Consider the following 24,174-nt stretch of genomic DNA (forward strand, 5'->3'; position numbering starts at 1 on the left):
CGCGATAAAAGCTTCGTTGCAAAATAAGTTATTCATAATCAATACCGCGTGAACCTCGACGAGGTAGCGTGCTCAGATTCAAAGATCGCCCGTAAATCAATCGCCGCGTCATTAATTTACACGCAGGCAGCTGTTGATCTTGAAAAGAAACCAGGACGGGAAATTCATTAATTATGTCATCCACATAATAAATCCACAATAATCAAGATGTATACCTATACAGGGTGTTTCCAAATTAAATCGCAAAACTTCGGGAGCGTGTAGAGGAGTAAAAAACTAAGAAAAAAAGTCCTATAGACATATGCTCGTTTTTGCTCCGTTTCAGAAATATCATTTTTATTACTTTCTTTTCTATGCGTACAAGATAGTTGCCACGACTCAAAAAGTGCGACTAGAAAAGCATAAGAGAACGTGCACGTGCGTTTGTCACGCAAGCATACCTATATACGTCTGCTACGTGTGCGTTCCTCGCGTGTCTTCACGCGACGTACTTTCTTCAAGAGTGTTCGTAATAACTCCTGATATAATACCTCGGTTTCTCAGGCTACGACAAGACAAGGGTGGCGGCGCTTGGTGCCCGAGAAATATGGTAACCAAGGAAGGCAAGGAGTACCTGGAGGTGAATCTGCACATTCCGCGTTTACTGACGTCCACCAAGACGCAGGGCAGATTCGGCAATGGCAACGGGGTCGAGTACACCGAGGAGTACTTTGTCGAGTATTGGCGGCCAGGGTTCAACAAGTGGGTGCGATGGAGGAATCGACGTGGCATAGAGGTAGGTACCGTCTGGCTAGGTCATCGATCGAATCGCGCCCGAGATTTCTTTCTCGGATACCGTAAGCCTGAATTGACTGCACGTCTGTAGATATTAGATAATTTCCCAAATTTCTTCATCGATATTTACGAATATTTAAGTTCACTTACTTAGTAAATATATACATACTTTGATCGGACAGCTAAAAATGAATTTGCCAATGAAATAAATATTGTATAATTTTTAATATAACGCTAATTTTAAATTTGTATAAATTAACTGTCATATTATTGCATTCACATTTTATGTTACTATAAATATATATATATTTTCTAAAAATATGTATACATTTTGATTAATTTACATATAAAAATCTTCGAAGATAAATTGTTCTTTCTTTCTCTTCTGCATTTTTACTTTTTCAAAATGATTACATTTTCATTTTACACAACAAGATACGATATTGTAATTTATTTCGATGCACGATACTGTAAAAAATTATCAGACTTTTCAATTGAATTTCATTTTAAGTTTGTGGTAGTATGCCAAAATTCGATTCTTTTCGACGCCTCGCGTGGGTTTTATGCAGGCGTTATACGGTTGGAATTGAAGATGAAATATTGGAAAATCCTACAACGAAATTTATTTTCTGCCAATAAATCTCGTCATTTCGTGTCACATTGTAAAGACGGATTGCCCGATATAGCATTCAATGCAGCTTGCGCTGTGCTAATCTTACGTATATATCATTGTACTAATCTCCATTTGCCATCACGAATACATGTGACGCTCTTTTAGTTATAATGGAATATCTGCCGACTCACTTATAATTACTACGTAGCTAAATATTAATGTCCCTATTTCACTTTATATATGTATATGTGTGTATACACATATATATATATGCTACATATGTCGAGGGGAAATTAGCAGACTCCGTACGAAACGACTCGATTTCCTGGATTTAACTCAAATTCCCCCTTCTGGCTTATTCAGCATAGTAAGTTATGAATTGATACAGATACTACCATCTGATTTTAATCCGATATGCGAAAAACATAAAATGATTCCTGTATTTACCACGTACTAGAATTATTTCACCATACTTTTAAAAGTTTTTATTATAGAATAATGTCACAAAACGATTTTCTTGAATATGTCTTGAATATCGATTTTAGTAGAATTCTATTAACGCACGAATTAAATAAAAGTACGAATTTGAAATTCTATTTTAACAACTACATCTAATAGAAAGATGATCATATACTTAATCTGACAGACTCTCGAAGTATTCTACATGAAAAGAGCATGCTGAAGTATCTAAAGATTTAGCTAGATACAGATCTGAAAATAATTTTAGTAGGCCAAAATAATTATGAAGGACATTTGTTGAATTAAAATAATTATATAAGAAATTCAAACTAGTTATTAGAACGTCAAAACTTTTTATAGCACTGCTCAACATACTTGAGATTTCTATAAAATTATTTTGATTTAGATAATTCAGCAAAATCGTTCTTTTCGTACGATTTTGCTGAAATATCTAAATCAAAATAATTTTATAGAAATCTCAAGTATGTTGAGCAGTGCTATAAAAAGTTTTGACATTCTAATAACTAGTTTGAATTTCTTACATAATTATTTTAATCATCTTGAATATTCATTACAATCTTTCATGAAGAGAACTGTCTTTATGTATTATTAGTGTTATTTTTTATATTACATGTATTAACCTAATTAAAGATAATAATTAATCGATTATTGATAAATCTCAAATAATTAAAAAATCAATGTGTCAGCTGTTTTATTAATATAATAATAAAAAATATAAAAAATATAAAAATTTTATACATAAGACATATCTAAATTATTTTATTCTTATAACATTTGCGTTATGTACCAATAGATCATCTCATATTTAATTATCTTTATTAAAAGTACTACATTTGCGAAGATGTAAGATTTATTTCAACGGTATCCACAGTATTGGTGTTAATTTTCATTCTCCTTTTATCTCTTCAAAACGCTGTACACGATACGGGCATTGCATATATGAGAACCTCTGTCCCGGTTGAACGGCCATTACTGGATGCGACGTGTTAATTAACGTCTCTTTAGCATGATAATCCGTACGCGATATCCATTAGCCTGTCAAAATACATCACGGCGGTTAAGCGATTTGCTTGTGGCGACGAAACTACGCAGATTCTACGGACGTAATCTTAAATTGATATTAGATAAGTGCGTTTCGCGTGAACGGTTTTGATTTTCGTATCTCATAAAAAAAATGTATATTTCCCATAAAAAATTATTGAAGTATTGTAGAAATAAATAATTGGAAAAATATAGATGCAATATATTACGATCTTCATTATGCTCTATGATATAAAAAAAAGCGTAGAAAAATACGCAAGAAGTACCGGTAAAAGAATATTGTGATAATCACACGAATTTATGTAGCAAAACTTGCCAAATGGAAATATAATTGTATAATAATAGTTGTAATATACATTCTCGTATTCTAAGAATTTTAGTAAAGTGACTTGTGAATTAATCACAAAAAGACAGAAGAAATTTCGTATTAAATCGATCAAACAGCATAATTGAAGACGGTAAATCGGTAGTTAAAGCTATTCTATTGAACATCGAGTGCTGCTGCAGCTATTATCCTACGAACCATAAGCTGCCATTGGTAAATGGAATTTTAATGGATGTACAATAAAGCGAGTGTGCATTTATTCCGCTTACCGAAACGACACGGTAAGTCATAATCAATTGTAACGAGCACGATTCATTTTTCAAATACTACCGATAGATGCACGTTCTCCACCGTCCTGGTTTCTTCATGTGCTCACTATTACATTTTTATTCCATGCTGAAAGTACACGCGTACAAACGTATATGTATTATATATTAATATATAATAACACGGGCTGAATGAATTTTGCGATCGAGCGAGAAAACGTATTAACTTACTTGCCTTTCCTGCAGTCTTCAATAAAATCTACTGTTCGCTCTTTCCTCCATTTCTAGTAAAATCTACAATCTCATTTATAATTATATTGATTCTCCCATGATTTTATGATTTTTTTCATTTATAAACGTCGTTTATTTGCTTTTGCAATAATCATTTTGAATTCTCGCGCACGGGCGCTTCATCGTCCGACACTCTATCTTTTCGTGAACATTATTCAATGCCCGCATTATGATATTACCACGTATAAGTGTTAAAATTCACTCGCTCACGCGAATTTATCGCGCCCCGTCGCAAATTGCCGGTCGTAATAGAAAAAAGATTACCTGAAGCGCCAGGATTTTTCAGTATTTACCTCGGCATCCGCAATATATTTCCTTCAAGAACTAATTTCGTCTGGGAGAGAGAGGCAACGGCTACGAGAGACTTATTACCTAGCTGCCTTACGGTCTCTCGATAAATAGAAAATCAAGAATCTCATCGGTAACGAACTTACTTCGATAGACTATCATAACTCACCTCCGGCTGGTACTCGTCGGAGGGTCGTCGTCTGGCCCCGCAGGAAAAGCTCCGTGACGCGGAAGTAATTTTCAACTCCAAATCGTGTCCTATCGTGGATAGCAAGCCTCGTTATTCGACCTCGCCGTCATCAGAAGGGCTCTGATATTCGCGCCATGGTTATCTCTCACTAATCTCTCTCTCTCTCTCTCTTTTTCTCTCTGTCTTCCTCACCTTTCAAGACTCTCCTTGTTCACATCGTATGCACGCGTTCACGTACAACACACATTCAATGTACGTACTTTTCGCCCTCCTTCCAGCGTGGCTCGTACTAGACGTTCTTCTCATTTTCACGCAGATTTGCTCAAAGCGAGAGAGCAAGCCGGAGATCCGAAGGCGAAGGAGAGACAAAACGCCCAGAAGCAATAGAGGGAACAGGAACGTTTACCCTGCAGCCTCAATCTGGGCGGCATGTGATCTTTGTGCATGCGCGTCTTCCTTTTGCTCTTTACACTTTGAATACGGGCGGGGAAAACGAACAGTCGAGACTTGAATGAGGAAACGAAAGAGGATGAGCGTGAACGCGTGATGGGAAGAAAAAGAAAGACAGAAAATAGGAAGAGCGACTACGCTATCGCGCTATTGTACGTGACCCGAGCTCTCCGCAGGCATTTTTCTGCAGCAGCATAGTCGTCGTTCCTACGTCTCAGAAACAGATGAAACACGTAACGCGAAAGAGGGTTTTTTGGTATCCAATGACGCATTTGCTCGTTTTATTAGTGAAGCTCAAGTAGAACTAATGTAGAAATGTATGTGACAATTAGAAAACCATTAAAGTGTATCGTACGCTCTAATAAACGAAAAGCGAATAATAGTGTATCACGTAATGGTACGCGCATATGATGTTACCTTATTGTATGATCTTCGCAAAAATTTAAAGACCAAAACTATATGATTTGTGTCTGCAGATAATCCGCAACAATTATTCGTACTTGTACAATTGCGCGAACGTAGCACAATAAACATGATGAATATTACAGAAGGTCTGGAATATAGAAGCGTGATATATTTTTACGTTCGCCAAGCTGACGCGTGCAACGAACCAGTTACATTTTTACACCGAAAAAAGCGAGCGACAGTCACCGACTGCGACGTTACTCCAATAACGGAACAAAAATAAAGAGCGCGTGTGTGCGAGAAGGAGATTATGACTCGCTTCTTATGAGGTGCACGCGAATTAAGCCGGACAGGCTGGGCTCATCTAAATTCACGAAACGCTGGAGAGTAGCCGGACCTCGGACTGCTAGATGCAACCTGATGGAAACGGAGCGGAATACAGCATCCAGCCAGCTAGCGCCTCTCCCTTTTACGTTCGGACGGCCGCTGTCGTGCCTGCGGCGGGACAATTGCCAACGGTGGACGTGTTTCATTAACGCCGACACACCGGCATGGACGAGGCTTTGTGAGAGAGGTACACCCACGGTAACTCGTATACGTCTTCCCTGTAATACGAGCAGTCCTCGCTGCGGCTCTTGAACATACCTACCTGTCGCGGCAGAGCTAAATGAATTTGTTTATTCTTTCACGCTAGAATTATATTTTTTCTCACATTTTTTCATCTTTTGTGTTATCCGGTTTACCTTTCATAGAAATTACATTTTTGGTACTTTTTAGGATTGAAACAGTACCAATATTCCGTTTTTAAATCCTGTTTTTAAATTAACTGTATAAAGTCCGAAATTAAACAAATTTTTTAATTTGTAGATAGTTTCTTACATAAAAGAACAGTTATTAAACTTTTGTAAATTTTAAAAAACAAAAAATAATAAACTAAAAAAATGTTCTAAATTACTTTTACAAATTACATATTTTTTCCTATTATATCGCGAATTAGGCAATGCTCTGTATACGCGAGTCTTGCGGATTCCAACGAAATGTTGATGACGCGTACAAGAAACAAGACTCGGCAGTTTCTCTCAACGATAATATTCCCAGAGATGCACGATAAATCCTAAACATAAGATTTATTGCATAACAGAATTCTACATTCGCATTGCTATGCGAAACATATTCCTGCATTATATATATATATATATATATAAGTTTTAAAGCGTATACAGCCAAGATTATTGAAAACTTAACCATTTGCAACGTAAATTCTTGAAATATGAGCAAATTTAGGAAATCATATTTACTCGACTAATTTGTTATGTTAAAAAATAATTGTTTAAATTAATTATTTAATTAAATAATTAACTTAAATTTTTTAAAAGTATAAAGACGCTCGTATTAATGTAAAAACAATGAAATTTTGAACAAGGTTGTGATCGAGCCAAATTAGTTGACAGAATTTAAATAATTATTCGATCGAACATACAATTATAAAAAAAATACAAAAAAATATCATTTGTGTCGATAAATATGGTGCCCCCAGAGAGATTAAATTTTTTAATATTTAAAATAATTGAGAAATACTGTTATTTATGACTTTTATTAAAAAATGTAGTAATACTTAAATAACCATCCGTGTTGTGTTTTCCGCCTTTTGAATTCCGCCGTCAATCCTTGCGTAATTCCATAGTCGACTTCTTGAGCAATTCAAGACGCGGGATACCAGAAAGTGAACTAAGACGCGAACACCGAAAACGTTTTTCCATTTCTCTTAGTCTGACATGTTGGATGATGGCACACCCTGTGACGTAATCGACAAGTCGTCACTGCTGTTTGACTTGGTGACAGTTCGCTTAAGTCCACAAGTATCGGCGGTAATTTCCATCGAAATTTCAATCTCGTTTATCCGCAAAGTAACTTCCCTGAACGGCCGGTTCGTTGCAGTCATGCTAACTCTCCCTTCCCACCCGGTCGTGTTCGCCGCCCTTTCGCCCTCTCTTCACCCTCTCGTCCATCGTTCGGTCGACCAACGCGGCGGCGTCACGACGTATCGAATTTTAATCAATCACCGACAGGGACAGCCAATTCCAGAGCCAATTAACATATTCATTCCGCGGCACCCGGCACCCCTTTTTTTTTTACTGATTTCAGCGAAATTCAAATTGCAATATGGCGAGCACCATTACGAAATACTGTTCAGTTCCCCAGTCATTACGTGGCGGTCATTACCGTGGGTATTCGCACACGGTAAAATTGCTTGGATGTATAATATTAAAAAATAAACGAAAAAAAGAAATAGTTAAGAGGCGCCTTCATTATGCAACCACTGGCTGAACCAGTGACGCAGCGAATTTTGATATCACTACGTTATTACGTTAAAATTTTTACAGAGAACAATTTCAGCGGAACAAACGAGCGTAGCTTGTTCTGCAAACAATATCTTGGACCTAATAAATTTTAAGATGAACTTTAAACAGCTCGTGTTTACGGCTATATAATTAGATTGTACCAAATTTAAACATATTACGGCGTAGGGACTGTAGGAAATAGCAATATTGTGTAATTTATTATTTGGTCACGTGTACGTTTGAAATCGAAACTTTAGTAACTCTATCTGAAAACGAAAAGTTCGATTCTTAACGTTGTCAGTAGCGAAAGTCCGTCCCTAGTCAGACAAATCAAGAAGAAAAACCATTCAGTCGAACCAGAATAGCCACCGTTCTATTTTTCTGCTGGACTTGCGAAACATACGCGTTTGAAAAATCAACCATATTCTTTGAACAGAAAGAAAATGCCGTTTGGTTATTTCAATTCGATAGAATTAAAGAATACGATTACATGTAGAAAGCTCTTACATGTATACATATCTATCTGGTTTGCTTCTCTTTGCCATTTTTCATAGAAATTCAATAATCGATAGCCGTAGATGGAAGGTCGCCATAAAACTGCTCTTAATCCGCGCAGGTATGGCATAAATATGTGCAGATAAAACATATATTCCCCACCATGTGGACATATGCACATTGGTTCTACCTGCTATCGATGGATTATGGATTATCGGTACATACAGTCGTACGCGGACATGCTATTAGCGGATTACCGCATGAACCGGCGACAATTTTCCACGGTTACATTGTACGTGTTCTCCTTCTCTTTATACAACACCAATCTCTTTTCCTCTGTCCCTCTCTTTACTAGCCTCGTTAGAAATCCGGTCTCGATAGAAGAGCGTTTCAATCCGGATGAGAGCACTCAGACCGGCGGACGAAAAGGGTCGACTCTCCTTCTTCTTACTATTTAGGGGGTTTGTTTCCTCGATTTTATATTGGTTGAAGCATTCACTTACACGAGAGAGAGAGAGAGAGAGAGAGAGAGAGAGAGAGAGAGAGAGAGAGAGGGAGAGAGAGAGAGAGAGAAGAAGAAGAAGAAGAAGAGAAAGAGAAATTGGTTCTGCCAATTTTGTTTACTCATGGACGGATTAGGTACATAGGGTGCCTCCAGTTCCTCGGATGTGTACAATGTTGCTGTAATTGTGCCTACATAATTTGTACACTATGTGTAGTAATGTTAATTTTATTAGACCATTTCCGCTAAATCGTATTTTAATAGTGCAGTCGGAGTAACACGCTTAGTAGAGAAGATCCTATTTTAATTGACATTAAATTAATTAGTATTAACCGGCAGAGGAGGGTTCCTTCCTGCTTAAATTAGGGATGTTACAATTAAACACTTGTTCGTTAGTAGAGTATTAGAGAATCTAATGTCAGTTACAGACAGATTAGAATGCGGGGTATGCGTCGCCGCAATGTTGCAAGTCATGGTAATTCTATATGGTTAATGAGACGTCCAGCGATTACTGAAAGAAAATTTATCTAATAATTCAAGCATCTGTCTGATCTAATCAGATGGGATTATAATAAAAACCCACATTTCAACATTACGAAGAAAATGAATATGCGAAAACAATAGCAATGACTTCGCATATTGATATTAATGAAGCGGCACAAAATACGATTGTTTGGTGTAAAATTAAAGGCATTAAAATGAAACAGTCTTCATTAGAGGAATACAGAAAGCCTGGTTTCGGCCACAAACAGATTAGAGGCGGTCTCCTTTCCACGAGGGCGCCCTGGGGAAGTAATTGCCTACATGCCGGGCGAACGGAAATAGGACGCGCGGCGTAAGCCCGTTTCGCTTTTTCGCCTCCGCAAGACGATCCATCTGCCCGAGTTAGCTGCCTTCAACCTTCTGACCTCGACAAGCTAATGAAAGCCATCTTAAGTTAGTATCATTGATTCTAATAGTAATTCTATGTCAATTTTCGATCGATGATACGATGTAATATGTTAAGATTGAAAGTAACACGATGTAATTACAAATGCCTACTCTTGTTTTTTTTTTTGTATAGTACTCTAATTATGTACAAAGTTGTGTATTGTTTAGATAAATAGGTAAAATTATCGTTATATTAATCGTTTTCGAAAACTTGAAATACAATAATAATTAACATTTCTGTTATTTTACCAGAGCAATTTTTCTAATAGTCAGAGAAAATTACGACGATTTGTGTGGAGTGATTACGACGCATATTAAAAAACTGTGGGAGTAAATGGAAAAATTTTCTTTTATGTGGGAAATTATACTTTTAAGAGATTGTTGGTTGCAAAATATACCTATAATTGTTTTAAAGTACATGGTACGGTCGGGTTTAAAACAAAGCAATGACAAGAGATAAGGTGGTTATAAATGCGCAAGCGTAACATAACTTTCCTTCTTTCGTTGTCTTGCACCGAAATACGTTCGATCGACCGACTAACCTTCTCAAGTTCTCTCCTGAGAACTATTTCTTTGTGCTTATAATGGAAGGAGATCCCAAGATAAGGTGCGAGACTTTTTATTACTGAAGTGAAACGAGGTCGACTGTCCTGCGATATAAACGAAATCGATAACATTAATTGTACGAATATAAAAAAAAAACACCGTTAAAGTCCATCCATGTATTGTATCGTAATACGATACGAATTTTAACGCCGAAATGTACTGAAATTAAAAAGCACTACGCATGGAATTTAATATACATATATGTATAATCATAACAGCGTGAAATCCCGTAAAATTCCTACATCGGCCGTTAACATTTTTTACAGCTGTCACTTCACAATCGCATTATTCGGTACTACGAATGAAGTACTTTTGGGGTTTTGACAATAAGCGTCACAACACCGCGCAATTTTTATCTTCGATTATATGTAATAATCGCCATATGCGAACAAAATCGCAACAGTTATTAAAAACATATTTCGATATGGCCAGCAATATTTTCGCGAAAAACACGAAAATCATTTTCCACGATAAACAAGCAAATAAATTTTTAACAGTATCATTTTTAACTCAATTTATACAGAAAATGTGCAACCTTTATCTATTATTTCAAAATTTTTTTTAATGACTAATGATAACTAAAAATTAAAAACTGTACGTAACCATTATGTATATAATATAAAAGGAAATAGAAGTATATATATAATATAAAAAGAAGTAAAGTTTAATATCAATGGAGATTATTGTATAAATATATTATTCATACATCCCTCAATTATTCATAGATATATTATCAGAAATGTCACTTAGATATGGTGATGTCTATAATCGAAACTATTCTCAGCTTCGTGCCGACAAATTATAGACTCTGGCAAAGCGTTCAGAAGGAGATTCTACTTGCCGCTAGCGTAGACATCAATTTTATGTGTCGGTAAGACGATATCGTAGAAGCGTCTCTTACCCCGTGGCGGTCCTTATATATAGGTGTATTAATTATTCCTATCGCGTAGACCCCGGTCTGGCTTGTATTCCAGCACGTTGCAGTTGCAGTTGTAATGCATCCGCGGTCGGTCGTTTCGAGACGGCCGATATAGCGGAAACTCCACTCCACCATTGCGGCCCACCGTTGAAGAGGCACGTTCCATTTGCGTGCCGTTTACAACTTCGTGGCCCGTTTACCATTTACAGCTGCGAACTTTCTATATCTTCTATAAACGTATTAATCTCACAATTCTGCTAATATTAAGTATTGCTCATTTGATAGCGCATGTAACAATTGTATTCAGATAAATTTAAATTAATTTTAGAAGTTCTATTTTATTTTTTAATTTATATTCTACTTTTATTATATTTGTGTTTTACATAATACTTCTATTAATCTGTAGTCTCTGCTCTATTCAATAAAAAAGAACGCAAGCTGTGCATATATAAAAATGAATAAAGAAAGAGTGAATAATTACAAAAAATCGAAATATATATATATGAAATACACTATATTATATTCTGTAACTCCAAAACGAAACTCTACTAGCTCGGATATTCTGAGTTTCGACCTTTACTCGGCAACTATGGACATCAGATACTGTACTTTATACGATTAACGCGAAATAACAGATTCCTGGTTAGAAATTCTAATCGCGGCACCGCCGGTAACACAAATCAAAGCAAAGGCCAATGGTCGCTGATGTCCAGCTCGAGCCACGGTCCGTTTCTATGTATAGAGCATATTAGCGTTTGTGTCATATCTACTCCGCTTGTGCACGGTGTTTAGATCGCACTCGGTTTTCGGTAGAGAGAGAGAGAGAGAGAGAGAGAGAGAGAGAGAGAGAGGGAGGGAGGGAGGGAGAGAGAAACATGACTAGCGAATATTCATATTTCAACGTAGATCTCGTTGCTCTCTGGGATGACGACGGTCAGCGTGTTTGGACGATCCAACGTGTCATGTTCGCTCTCTACACGATTCTATAATCTATACAGAGATACAGATTACTTTGTACTAACGTGAATGATAGACAATACATTGATATATGTTGGTACAAGAGTTACTATTTCATTTATATCATGTCTCTATATTAAAAAAAAATTTGACAATTATATTATTTGACAGAGCAAAATTTCAGCTTTTTTTAATCTGTTTTTTAAATTGCGGTTTGATGATTTTTAATGGAGTTATGAGCAATCAAAGTCAAAATATTCCTTTTATTTAATCCATGATAACTAATCCATGATAAGTAACAAAATTTTAGGACCATGTTTAAAAAACGATTTTATAAGGGAAACTAAGCTTTCACGTTAAAAAGTCGAAAATTGTCGCAAGTTTTTTTAGGCGTGATAGGCTCACAAAGTGAGAAGAAAATTTCCCGATTCGTAGTTTTCTACATGTAAAAATTATCAAACTTACAAAACCTGAAAGACACATAGTAATCTTTCGAAAGTAAAGATATTAAACTTTAAAACCTTTTTTTTTTTAAATTTAAATTTTGTTTATTTTTAACGAAGTTACAGATGCTTGAATTTTGAAGTTCGTAGTACTATGTATTTCTGTTTTGATCTAATATATTGCAGAGCATAAGAAAAATAAGAAGGTGTTAGCAATCTTCTCAAGAGCATATGAAACTTAATATAAATGATCGTTAGAACAGCTATCAAGCTCAATCTGTTCTATTTTGTAAAGTATGATATAAAAACAAATGCATTAATTTGTAAAGATCAATCTTCTGACTAGCTGAGTTTAAAAAACCTTTACTGTAATCGTCAATCTCTTACCGTAACGCAGGGAAGGAGAAAAAAATCAGATAATTCTCTAAGACAAATATTAATGACGATTGATAAAATGATATATTATCATAGATAATATCTCCTTTACAGTTCACAACTATGTTATTTAATAATATTATCCATTCGTTGCGCGTATTATCATTAGGCTGCTGAGATAAGCTTGTAATTACAGATAAAATTTTACGACGCGAATATAACGGGAGATGAGAACCGCTAATCCGTCCAAATGCTCAGAATGCAAAACAGAACAGGATACAGACATAGCTACTGAATTACATAGCTCCAAGCGAACATGGGTGCAGATACAGTATATTATTATCCCTAACATGTCTATCAGTACACGTGCTAATATACGTATGTCGAATTTAAGACCTTGTTTCTCAAACAACCTGGCCGATTCTATCGACGAGCTTGATGTGATCCTCGGACGCGCCCTGACGTTCGTATTTCAATGTTAATTTCATGTTCGTCGATGGCGACGACCTGTGTACGTCTCTGCGACGCGATACGACATGCGGGACGCGAATGTGTATACGGCACACAGAGAAGAGAGGAAAGGGAGGCCTGTGCTTCCAAGCTAGATTTAACGCTTGCATTTACATTTAGAGGAGGTTCACGACGGACCATTGTTTACTAATCGGATCCGGAAAATGGCGCTTCCGGCCCGTGAGATTCGTTCTTAGTGCTGTAAACACATTCCAATGAACATCGGACAGCCTTATACCTAAACGCAACCGTTACGCGTTGCACGTGTTCTCATGCATCGTCATGAACAAATCATGACGTTATCTTCCTTCAAATTCAACTTACGACATCGAACTAAAGACATTTTGACATGTCTCAAATCATATGTGAAATTAAAATTGCATTTTTTTAAACTAACAGCAGAGTAGATTTTGAAAAAAAAAATGCTACTGTTAAAGTATTCAAAAATATACGTAGTCCGTGTAGCGATAGAATTAAAACCGTGTTTTTTTTTCAATACCATCTTTTGGAAAATTGTATAGTATAAAAAATTCGCGATACTCTGAATAATAAACTAAAAAAAAATACGTAGTGTAAAAAACAGATTCTATACCAGATGCTATGAAATGTGCGTTTGTTTTTTTCCTGCTTTTCAACCGGAATAGAAATGTCTGGGTGTGACTAAAGTTAACTATTTCACCGTGCGTCTCCATTGTGTATACATGATAACATAAAAATCCCTCGTTTCAGCAAAAGTATCGTATGTAACAGTGATACAAATTGTTGAATACAAATTGCAGCTTTTCTCGGTAACGATACCATATTTTTCTTGTCTTCCCTTTGTCGTGATCATTTTTGTCTATATACGGCGTATTAACAATTGTATTGTTCTTTTTTGTTGCAGCTTTTGGTAGGCAATAATAATCCATATTCGGAGGAGGAACAAATCTTCGATCCAGCTATAATCGCAACAAAAATCCGTTTTATCCCTTACACCTCTCATATGCGTACAGTATGTATGCGCGTAGAGCTTTACGGCTGTTCATGGACAGGTGAGTGAAATATGTGGACATATTCCTTTTTATCATGTTTCCCCATCATCTATTCATTTGCAAGCTTGCCGTTCACTTCGCTTGCAGGCGACGAAAATATATTCGAATCAATATATTTCAACTCATAATGTTTGTCATATATTTTTTATTGCAATTTTAACTGTTTGAAAATAAATGAAAAAATATTACAGCCCGATCTGAAAAAATTTTACCACTAACACGCTGCACGCAAAATGGTGATGCAATATATAAAATTATTCGAAATGTAAAAAAATATAATTTAATATTTTTTTATCAAATTAGAGTCGTTACTCTTTCGTGTTAACAGCTACCGTGACAAATGAATTTCACGCTATATATAAGTAAAGTCAATTATATGATTTCATCAACACCTGCACTACCACACTTAACACTTATGAAAATAAAATTGAAAACAAGCGGTAGAAATCCCTTTGGAATCGCTTGCGTGTCATCATGCATTTTATATTTTACATTGGTTTCGTAGTCGACTTTCCTGGAACTACCTGACGAGAGACCGCAACCTCAACAATAACTTAGATTTGTACTTTAGTCTAGTGGTTGGAACCAGAATAGATATACCAAAAAAGAACACGACGGAAATTTTTATACGGTACCAGAATTCGACAGATACAGATTTAGCTGTAAAGTTCAAGATCTTTATTTTCGTCTGTGTTCACGAAACTTCAAACTTGTCCACAATAAGAAAATCTTATATATATTTTTATATCTCTTTAATTTTTTCTTTTTGTTGTTCTTTTTATTGTACTTGGATCATTAGGTAATTACTGTTCTTTTTTAATCTATGTAGCACTTGAAATATGTCGTTGAGGCGAATTAGAGGATTCTATCCTGAAGCACATGATAAATAACGATATCTATCTATCTTAATAATGTTATTAGTGTTATTTAATATCGTTTATTTATGAAGACATATGATGAATTGAAACGCATGTAATTAATTCGCATTTTGTTCGCCACGAGATTTTGAACTTGAATTTTCGTCAACCTTCGCTGACTATCTGACAAGACGCCGATGTAACGTGTCAGTCTCTCCTGAATCTGAGATTAACATAGATTTACGATCACCGTGGGCCGTGAGCCACAGCTGCGTCTACATTAATCCAACCACGACGAACTATGCGGCAGCCGCTAACTGTGCCATCCGCATAGCCCCGGCCATCGTTATATCGTTTAAACGCACAATTACAGCGGCTGCCAATAATATTGACTTGCAAAATAAATTGTGACTTACGAATGGCATTAGCAAACGTTCAGGCCATTACCGAGTAAGGATCGTAACCATGCAAATGACAGAAGGAAGATATATAGAAGAGAGAAGACATAGAATTATATTCTACAATTATCGTAATGAGACACTTTCTACATTTGACAAAGGCTTTATCATTATTGTCATCAACTGTAACAAAACTACAAAATGGTTACAATAAATACAATAAACAAATAGATGGTTACAATCGATACTGTATTATTTCCGGTCTCATCGATGAAAAAGCTGTGCAAATGGAATTGATTTTTCATTCTATCGGTGCTTTAATCAAAACGGTCTTTTTCAACTATTTCACGTAAACATTGCAAAGTGTGCCAGAGAAGTATATCTCGTACACATATTTCATATTGAAATTTGTGAAAACAATTTGAACGCCATTGAACGGAAAAATACTCGATTGGTATGAGGAAGCGACGCGACATTTTCCTCCCAAGTACCAAACCGTGTAACTCATTCGTGCTTATTGACGCCTGACAGTCTAGGAGTACATTTTGCTCTGACATAAGTCGCTTGCTTCGTCGCATTTTTAACGAAAACTGTGCGATACGTTGCGGAACGAAAGAGAACTCGACGTCGTGATCGGTGAGATCCGCATCACAGCACGAAGTTCTAGTCTAGTTATTGCGTGACAGCGCTTTAGATCGATCCCGGTAATCCTCAGTGCACCGAGATTAAAAATGTTGACCCTCGTTACTTCTTCCCGACGACGTGCGCTTTACCCGTAACCGTCCGCAATCTTATCACGTACTGTCGGGAGAAAACGTTCATGGCCCGACCACGTAGTAACGTGATGATGCATAGTTCAGAAGCTTATATATTCTTTATATCCGGTTTCTTCTTATTCTTCCAGAGGGTCTCGTTTCGTATTCCATGCCCCAAGGAATCAAGAGGGGTTCCGAGGTTGACCTTTCCGACAGGACGTACGACGGCCGCGAAGAAGCGGGTTACCTCTCCGGGGGACTTGGTCAACTTGTCGACGGGCAAAAGGGTCCCGACAACTTCAGATTGGACGTCAGCGGTAACGGAAAGGGTAAGGCACGGACTGCTTCGTGTTGGAATGAGATTAGCGCCGGCGCTAGATCGTGTCTAGATTAACGTGATAGAGCCGTCTCCGCGAGATACCCTGCCCGCCAACTGTCTAGTCTTCTTAATCTATCGGTATCTCACGCTATCTTACTCGTTAACTTCTTTCTCCGGACTAAATGGCGGCTCGCGGCCCCGTAACTCCTGTTGTAATTTTGTAACACGGACTACACGCGCCTCTTCGAACGATTACGCTCTTGTTTCAGGACGCTTCACACTATTATTAATGCACGCGGTGAAATAAGAAAGTAATGAAATAAAACCGTGCACAAAGCGTATCTTGAATAATGTTAAAACACTACATCAGTATCCTGTACGTAGCTGTTATGTATAAAATGCATTCCTCGTAGCGTAGCACATATAATTTCAAATATGTGAATGCGCGACGAGAATTCTGTTAAAATATCTCGGATAGCTTCCGCTTTAGAACGAACATATTCGCTTCGTTATTTCATGAATTTTCAATTTACACGTATTTTATTCGCTTGATTTTATGTATCAAAAGCACACATTACTTTGCCAATATATTCCTTCTTTTTTATGGATGCTTACCTTCTGGTCGATTTGTTCGATGCATTTGATCAATCCGAAATGTTTTTTTTTTTTATTTAATGAAGCAATGATCAATGCGCGCACGATACCGACTGGAACTAATTCATCGTGTGGTACCAATAGCAACTATTCTACGGATCCATGAATTTTATTCAGGAAACCATATGACCGTCGAAATTTAATTGAGAAGGATGTGTTCGTGTACGGAAACGGTTTTTCGAACGATTGATCAAGCGCAATATTCGTCGTCGCCTATGCGAGATGCGTCCGTTTTCGAAGCGTGTACGCCAGAATGAAAATGAAATTTTACCGTCGGTCTACTCCAGGTGTGTAGGTGTGTAAACGAGAAAGTCGAAAGGGTCAGCAGAGTCTAGAAAAGCCGAGAGGGCCAGTGGAAGAGCTTGGGCTTCGGAGCCAAACGTGTTTCACAGCGCCCGCTCGAATCTGTTCCAATTTACATTTATATTGAACCGCGAGCTAGGCTGCAACCAGTCGGTGCTGTTTACTCGCCTTCTGGATACATTTGTGTCTTTCCATTTATACCACGAGACACCCTCCACCGCTGCTGCTACACTTGGATACACCGTCGTACTTCCGCCTTCTTAAACTTTTAAACCTGGCAAAACTGCGTACAACTTCTCCCGACTCTCTTTAAACCAGGAAATGCCGTCGTCCGATATTTCTGCAGTCGAAACAAATTTTTCACTCGAGATCGATATTTGCACCAGCACCTTCATTCGAAAGTTTTTAAAAACATTTCAAAAATATGTAAGAGAGAATTCGCAAACAGCGTGAAAAGAAGAAAATTATAATATATGTATGAAATTATTTATTAAATATATTCATATGTATAGATATAAATCATATTTTTAGAGTATAACCAAAATTTGTGAAAAGCAATCAACAACGCGCGCGATTTATGATTTTACGAGGTATTCTCGGAGTATCATAACAGAAACTCTTCTGTGGAAAACTTATGTTACTATAATTAACTATATCGATCATAACGTTCTCGTAACAAACTTCTGCCTCGTATGAAGTATCGGTGAAACGTTTGTGATAGTTGACAACTCGCGGTCATCCTTATTTCTGGTTTACGAGCATTGTATGCTCGTAACTATAGTCTTCTCCGAAACGCTTTAAAGGGGAAAATCATCAACCAACGAAGGTGTTGGTAAGGTATATACTCGCCCAGCGTGGTTATCTTACGATCCTCGTGAAGGTTCAGAATTGATGGTAGATAGCGGCCGAAGGCGACGACGACAGGAAACTGGAAACTATTTACTCGAGGGACGATATTAAGGGAGGAAGGGGGTTGTATGAAAGCGGATAGGTCAGGGCGATATAACGCCACCGCGTGGACCCGGTATATTGTTGAAAACGGAAGGGACGATCGCAGTAGTTGTCGTACAGGAATCCAAACACAAAGTCGCGTGCGGGCACACAATGCAAACTGCGTGATTGAAATTCTCGTAAGTTTTAATATACTCTAAGATTCTTATGTCGCTACAACGAACCCACGATTTCCTTGCGACGATGCCAAAGTGCAGGAACGACGCGACACCGGATTCGGAACTACAAGATCCCTTTTATTTTTTTTTCTTTCCATCTCGTGGTGTCGTTTCTTTTTCAGAGATTTCATGGAGAAGTAAAGAAACGATTTTTAAAAATTACAGAAATTATATATTTTTCTAAAGTATTAGAACTTGGAATCTATTACATTTTATAATATGTAAACTGATACCAAACAAAAACAGAGAAATATAAAAACGAGAAGGAATATTTAAAGATTGTACTGTTAATAAATACAGCGAGGTATTATATTAAATATTAAATATCTAAAATTTCTATATAAAGTTAAATAGAAAGTATTTATCAAATATTCAAGAAATCATACCGCAGTACATTTTTTCGCAAAAACATAATTTCGTAACTTGTTTTTCGTTATTAATTCCGGCAAGTATAACATGAGCCACGTTTGTATGTAGACATTCAAATAGAAAAATGTGATGGAGCTAGAGATTTCGGAGCGAATGTTGAAAGTAACAGGAGCGTTTCTGAGAAACGCATAACACACCGTGCCGGCCAGGCTTTAGGGTTATTGCAGTCCATTTTCAATCCGCATATTCCCGCGGGACACGTGTGTTTCCACATGTACTCATATAGTGGGATCTAATGGTGAGACTCTCGAGCAATAACCTGCCATAGCCGCTCCATAGCTCGAAACTCTTCCGTATCGCATACCACGCTTCTCGCGCTGCTATAGACCAAGCGAAACATTTCCAGGAGAAATGAAGCGAGAGGAATAGAAAGCACGAAAACAAACTTGAAACGTAATTAACGTTTCGAGGAAGCATACGAGTCCCACGTGAAAGCTTAACTTGCGAATCTGAAACGGGTAATTTAAATTCTATTAAGCGAACACTCTTGTACGGTTTCTGGCAGCGTTATATAACAAGAAAATCCGTCTTTAAATCCTAAGAAAACTGCGAAGGTCATGTGTTTGCAAATTATTTAAGTTACCGAGTTATCTATATTAAATTATCTTCGTTGTAAAACGGCAGCATAGTACGGTACTTCCCCAAAGACTTTAAGTTATACGAAACTTCTTTTAGTATTACCTCATTGAAAATCAGTTTTTATTAGGTTTTTAGTGAAAAAATAAAATCTTTTACTTCTGCTCTTTCTCTGGTTAGTACTTTGTGTGATTTATTTAACTCTAATTGGAATTTAAACATTAACAAGTTGTAACTTTTTAAAATTGGTACCATAGTATTTCTCATTATATATGTATTTGATGCATGATATATATATATGAAATGTATTTACCATAGGAATGTTAGATATTTGTTTTCCATGCATATGTTTTCCGTTTACGCTACATTCAAATAAATTCGATGTCACGCGCGAATTGTCCACTATTCGCGTTACAGATTTTATTGTCTTGTTTATAGGTGCGTGCACCGCACCTATAAATGGTTTACCGTATCATACAACCCGCAACATAAAACTTTTTTTTTTTAATTCAAAACGTGTGTATCGGAACTTTTCTACGTGACATATATAGGTTACAATTTTTATTGGATACGTTCTCTCCATGCGTAAAAGATGAATTTAATATAACACACACAAACCTTCAATTATTATTGTTAAATATCAAAAAGCGTAACACATAGATTTAACGTAAAATTATGTATATATTAATATACACAATGCTGGAATTAATTTTTCACTAGTAAATTGATTTTAATGGAACTTTTATTAAAAAGAGATTTAAATAGGCGAAAGAGTTCGTCTTCTCACTATAAATTCAACAGTAATCCCCGACATTTTATTAATTTAAAATCAAAAGCATTATAAACCCGTTTTCACAATATATGCATTGAAAATTTTTGCTAAATTTTAATATATATTTCTTTAAATAATATTAAGTAAATTTTTATTTTCAGTAAATAAACATTTACTCAATAAAATATATGATAATTAAATTAATGGTTCTTGTATAACCAAATAAATATAAGTTTACATTTAATAAATATTTACTTAGAATCTACTTAATCTTTTTATATCTACTTAAATAAATATTCATTAAAATTCAGTATTTTCTTCAGTGTGATTACTTAAAGATTAAAGGTTACCAAGAGATTTATCAATTCATTTAAGAATCTTTTTGATAACTTTTAACTGTATTGTGAAAACAGGTTATAATCGTATAATTTTAATTAATGACAATAGGAGGCACAACTCCAGATTTTTTTTTTCAAGATCCAAAACTGTGAAGTACTATAACAAATAATTCGTTTGTTCAAGGATACGAATGGGTCGGCTGGCGAAACGACACACCCAACATGCTTGGACGTCCGGTGGAAATAACTTTCGAATTCGACTACTCGAGGAACTTCACTGCCATACACCTACACATGAACAATTACTTCACGAAGGACGTGCAGGTATCGCCATTCGCGCTGTTACCGGTATTATTTCGGAAGTTACGAGCTCCAGGAACTACTGTAAATTTCACGATCACATCTTTGCCGATGCTTCCGTGCTTTTACGCGGTTTTAAAAACATTTTCCTTACGATTTACAGTGCGATTTTTGCAGCGCCGTCTGTTCGCTTAATACCTTCATCGATAGTGAATTTCTCAATGCCGTATAATATAACAATATTTCATATACGTCCGTATCTATACTTTATGAATGGTATGAACATCCTCGGAGCGAAGAAGCAATACAATCATGCATGATTATTTTCTTCATTCGGACATTGTCCATAATCGTTTGATTCCATTCCTGTAAAGAAAGATGACCAACCGTCCCAAATTAGGAGGAATAATCCCAAATTTTATCTTTTCGTCCCACTTTACAACACGTTCCAAATTTTGTCCCAAATTAAAGACATGATTATGACTTATTCTTTTTTTAAGAAAATAATAAGTGTGAAATAAATTTTCAACTAACACAATTTTTCATTTAAAAACCCAAATATTATTCATAAAATACATTCAGTAGAAAAGTACAATTTCAAAAAATAATATGATCTCATAATTTGATATAATTTTTATTGTGCAGATATTATACGTATGTGATGTTATGCATTAAGTGTTATTAATTATTTACAAATATAATAATATAATATTGTTCATGCGTTCCATTAATAATTATTAAAAATGTTTATTATCTAATTACGTAAAATCTAATTACGATAACTTTTGAATTGAATTTTTTTATATGTCCATTTTTCTTTTCTTAAGGAGTTGGTCATCTTATCGCTAAGTACTCACACGTGCATGATTTCTATGATATCTTCGCAGGTTTTCTCGTACGCGAAGGTCTACCTCGGCACAGGTGGCAACCAGTTTATCGGCGAACCTGTCCATTTCTCTTATATACCCGATCAAGTGCTCGAACAGGCGCGCGAGGTCACCATAAAGCTGCATTCGCGCGCCGGCCGCTTCCTAAAATTGCAGCTCTACTTCGCCGCGCGGTGGATCATGCTCAGCGAGGTAATCTTCGAATCAGGTAAGAGAAAGATCGATTCACCGTCTCCTCCCTCCTGCCATCCCACGCGCAGTCGAAATTTATCTCCTGGGTGTTACTCTTTCGGTAACACTCGCGCGCGTTTCTCGCGTCGCGTCGAAACGACCGAGAGTAATGGCGAAGCTAAAACATTGTCTAGCGATACGCCTTTTACCCCGTGGCTCTCTCGCATTTATAGACGCACTTTTAGTTAAACGGAAAATCAAAGTAGGCGGTCCAGAAAATTGAAATCTAGAAATAGAATAGTTTCGAATCGCGTCTCACGAGCGCGCGATCCAACGCGATTTCCAATTTTAAGTGACATACTTTCGTCGAAGATATGAGTACGGTGATACTGCAGACGGTAGAAAGAAAATGGTTTCGAAGCTCGTGCGCACGAAACTCGGAGAGAAAAATTATTTCAACGGTAGTTTCAAGAAAAATGCGCGCGATAGATACGTATAACAATTATTAAATTGATATAAGATAAACTTATTTTGCATAGAAGCTGTTCTAAAATTTATTGCCAGAGTTTCATTGATTTAAAATATCTATATAAAATGGATGTAAAAAAAAACTTAATATCGATTAACAGAAGTATAACGGGAAGAAATATTTCAGAAATGTAATGGAAATATATTGAAATATACTTTATTACTTTTCAATACATAAACACAGTTTTGCTGCTTATAAATTCAACAACATTCTTTCTCCCTTTTTCTATTTTACTCTTATTTTCTTTAGATCTTAACAATAAATATAACATGATCGCTAAGGGAGGAAAATATCTGTCGCAGTTATACATATTTACTATCGGAATTGCTCGGACAATAGTATCGTATTCCAAAGAAAAGACCGTGAGAAACATTTAAAGTTTCTCAAATCGTTTAGTCCTACGTTGTTGTTTGCTCGACTTTAAAGCACCGCGGAGAGCAAAAAGCAGAAGTATCCACGGCACGTTGTGCGAATGAGAGCACGTGGTCGCAAACCGGAAACGAAACTTACTTGCTACACAAATACATACACACATTCATACACACACACAAACACACACATTCGAATATATACTCTCAAAAAGTTTTGTCTCGAAAAGCCGGAATGTTGCACGAACCAGACGAGCGAAGCCGTCGTTAATCATTCTCTCAGTGCGCTGTTCTTTCCTTTCACGAGAAAGATAACTTCGGCAGCGTAACGCTGAAGCGAGTGATTTTCTTTGTCACCATATCAAGTGGCATATAAAACTTGCACGTATTTCATTTTGAAAATTATTTGTACGAAATTGTACGTGTCTTTTTCAAGACATTCAACATAATATAATTTTTTCTTTAATTTCCTATTAATGTGTTATGTCAATATATTATCAAGTATCGAGTAACAATATATTCATACTTTCCAAACTTCTTTACAAACTCACAAGCAAGAACAATATATTTGTTAATTGATTGTTAATTGTTCTCAATATGTGTAACATTTTTCTATCTCTTGCTATTTTCGAAACAATGGTTTTGTTTGCTGTGGGAAAATAGAAAATAATTGATAGAAATTGAATTTTTATATAGATCGGAGATAATTCATACACGGAATATTACAAAACGAAAAATACGCTACCGACAGAGACAATCAGGATATTCTGAATTAGAATTGTATAAGAAACTTTGTTAAACATTTATGAATTTGTAAAGCTATTACGACTGCAGCTTATTTAAGAAAGAGTCTTAGGTTCTTTAAATACAAATACAAACAGTTAGGATAAAAACTGTAATCTCTTCTGTTCGCTGTAACTTTCAGAAACGAAAAAGTTCATAAATTTTTTTCAGGAATTAAAAGCGCATTTCTCATCGCAGTGTGATATAGCTTACAATTAGACAATGTATTTCGTAGCAATGGTGAAACCAGTATTCCCGTATAATCTCCCAAGTTCGGTCAAGAAGGTCGATTCCGTGGTTCCGCAGCGGCAAAACGCAACTATTACGGCAACT

The 24,174-nt window shown here is 36.2% G+C and overlaps 1 protein-coding gene across 2 annotated transcripts in view; it reads left to right on the forward strand.

Annotated features, from left to right (window-relative positions):
- Positions 1–24,174, forward strand: part of Ddr (discoidin domain-containing receptor 2) — a 78,155-nt gene that overhangs the window by 20,563 nt on the left and 33,418 nt on the right. For both annotated transcript variants that reach the window (XM_018461404.1, XM_018461403.1), the window contains exons 3-7: positions 544–775; positions 14,086–14,233; positions 16,393–16,572; positions 20,988–21,127; positions 21,991–22,198. In XM_018461404.1, coding sequence (XP_018316906.1) covers positions 544–775; positions 14,086–14,233; positions 16,393–16,572; positions 20,988–21,127; positions 21,991–22,198 — 908 coding nt within the window. The remainder of the gene's footprint in view (positions 1–543; positions 776–14,085; positions 14,234–16,392; positions 16,573–20,987; positions 21,128–21,990; positions 22,199–24,174) is intronic.

This window comes from Mycetomoellerius zeteki, unplaced genomic scaffold (assembly GCF_001594055.1).
Source record: "Mycetomoellerius zeteki isolate Tzet28-1 unplaced genomic scaffold, Tzet1.0 scaffold122, whole genome shotgun sequence".
In the NCBI taxonomy this organism is placed as follows: Eukaryota; Metazoa; Arthropoda; class Insecta; order Hymenoptera; family Formicidae; genus Mycetomoellerius; species Mycetomoellerius zeteki.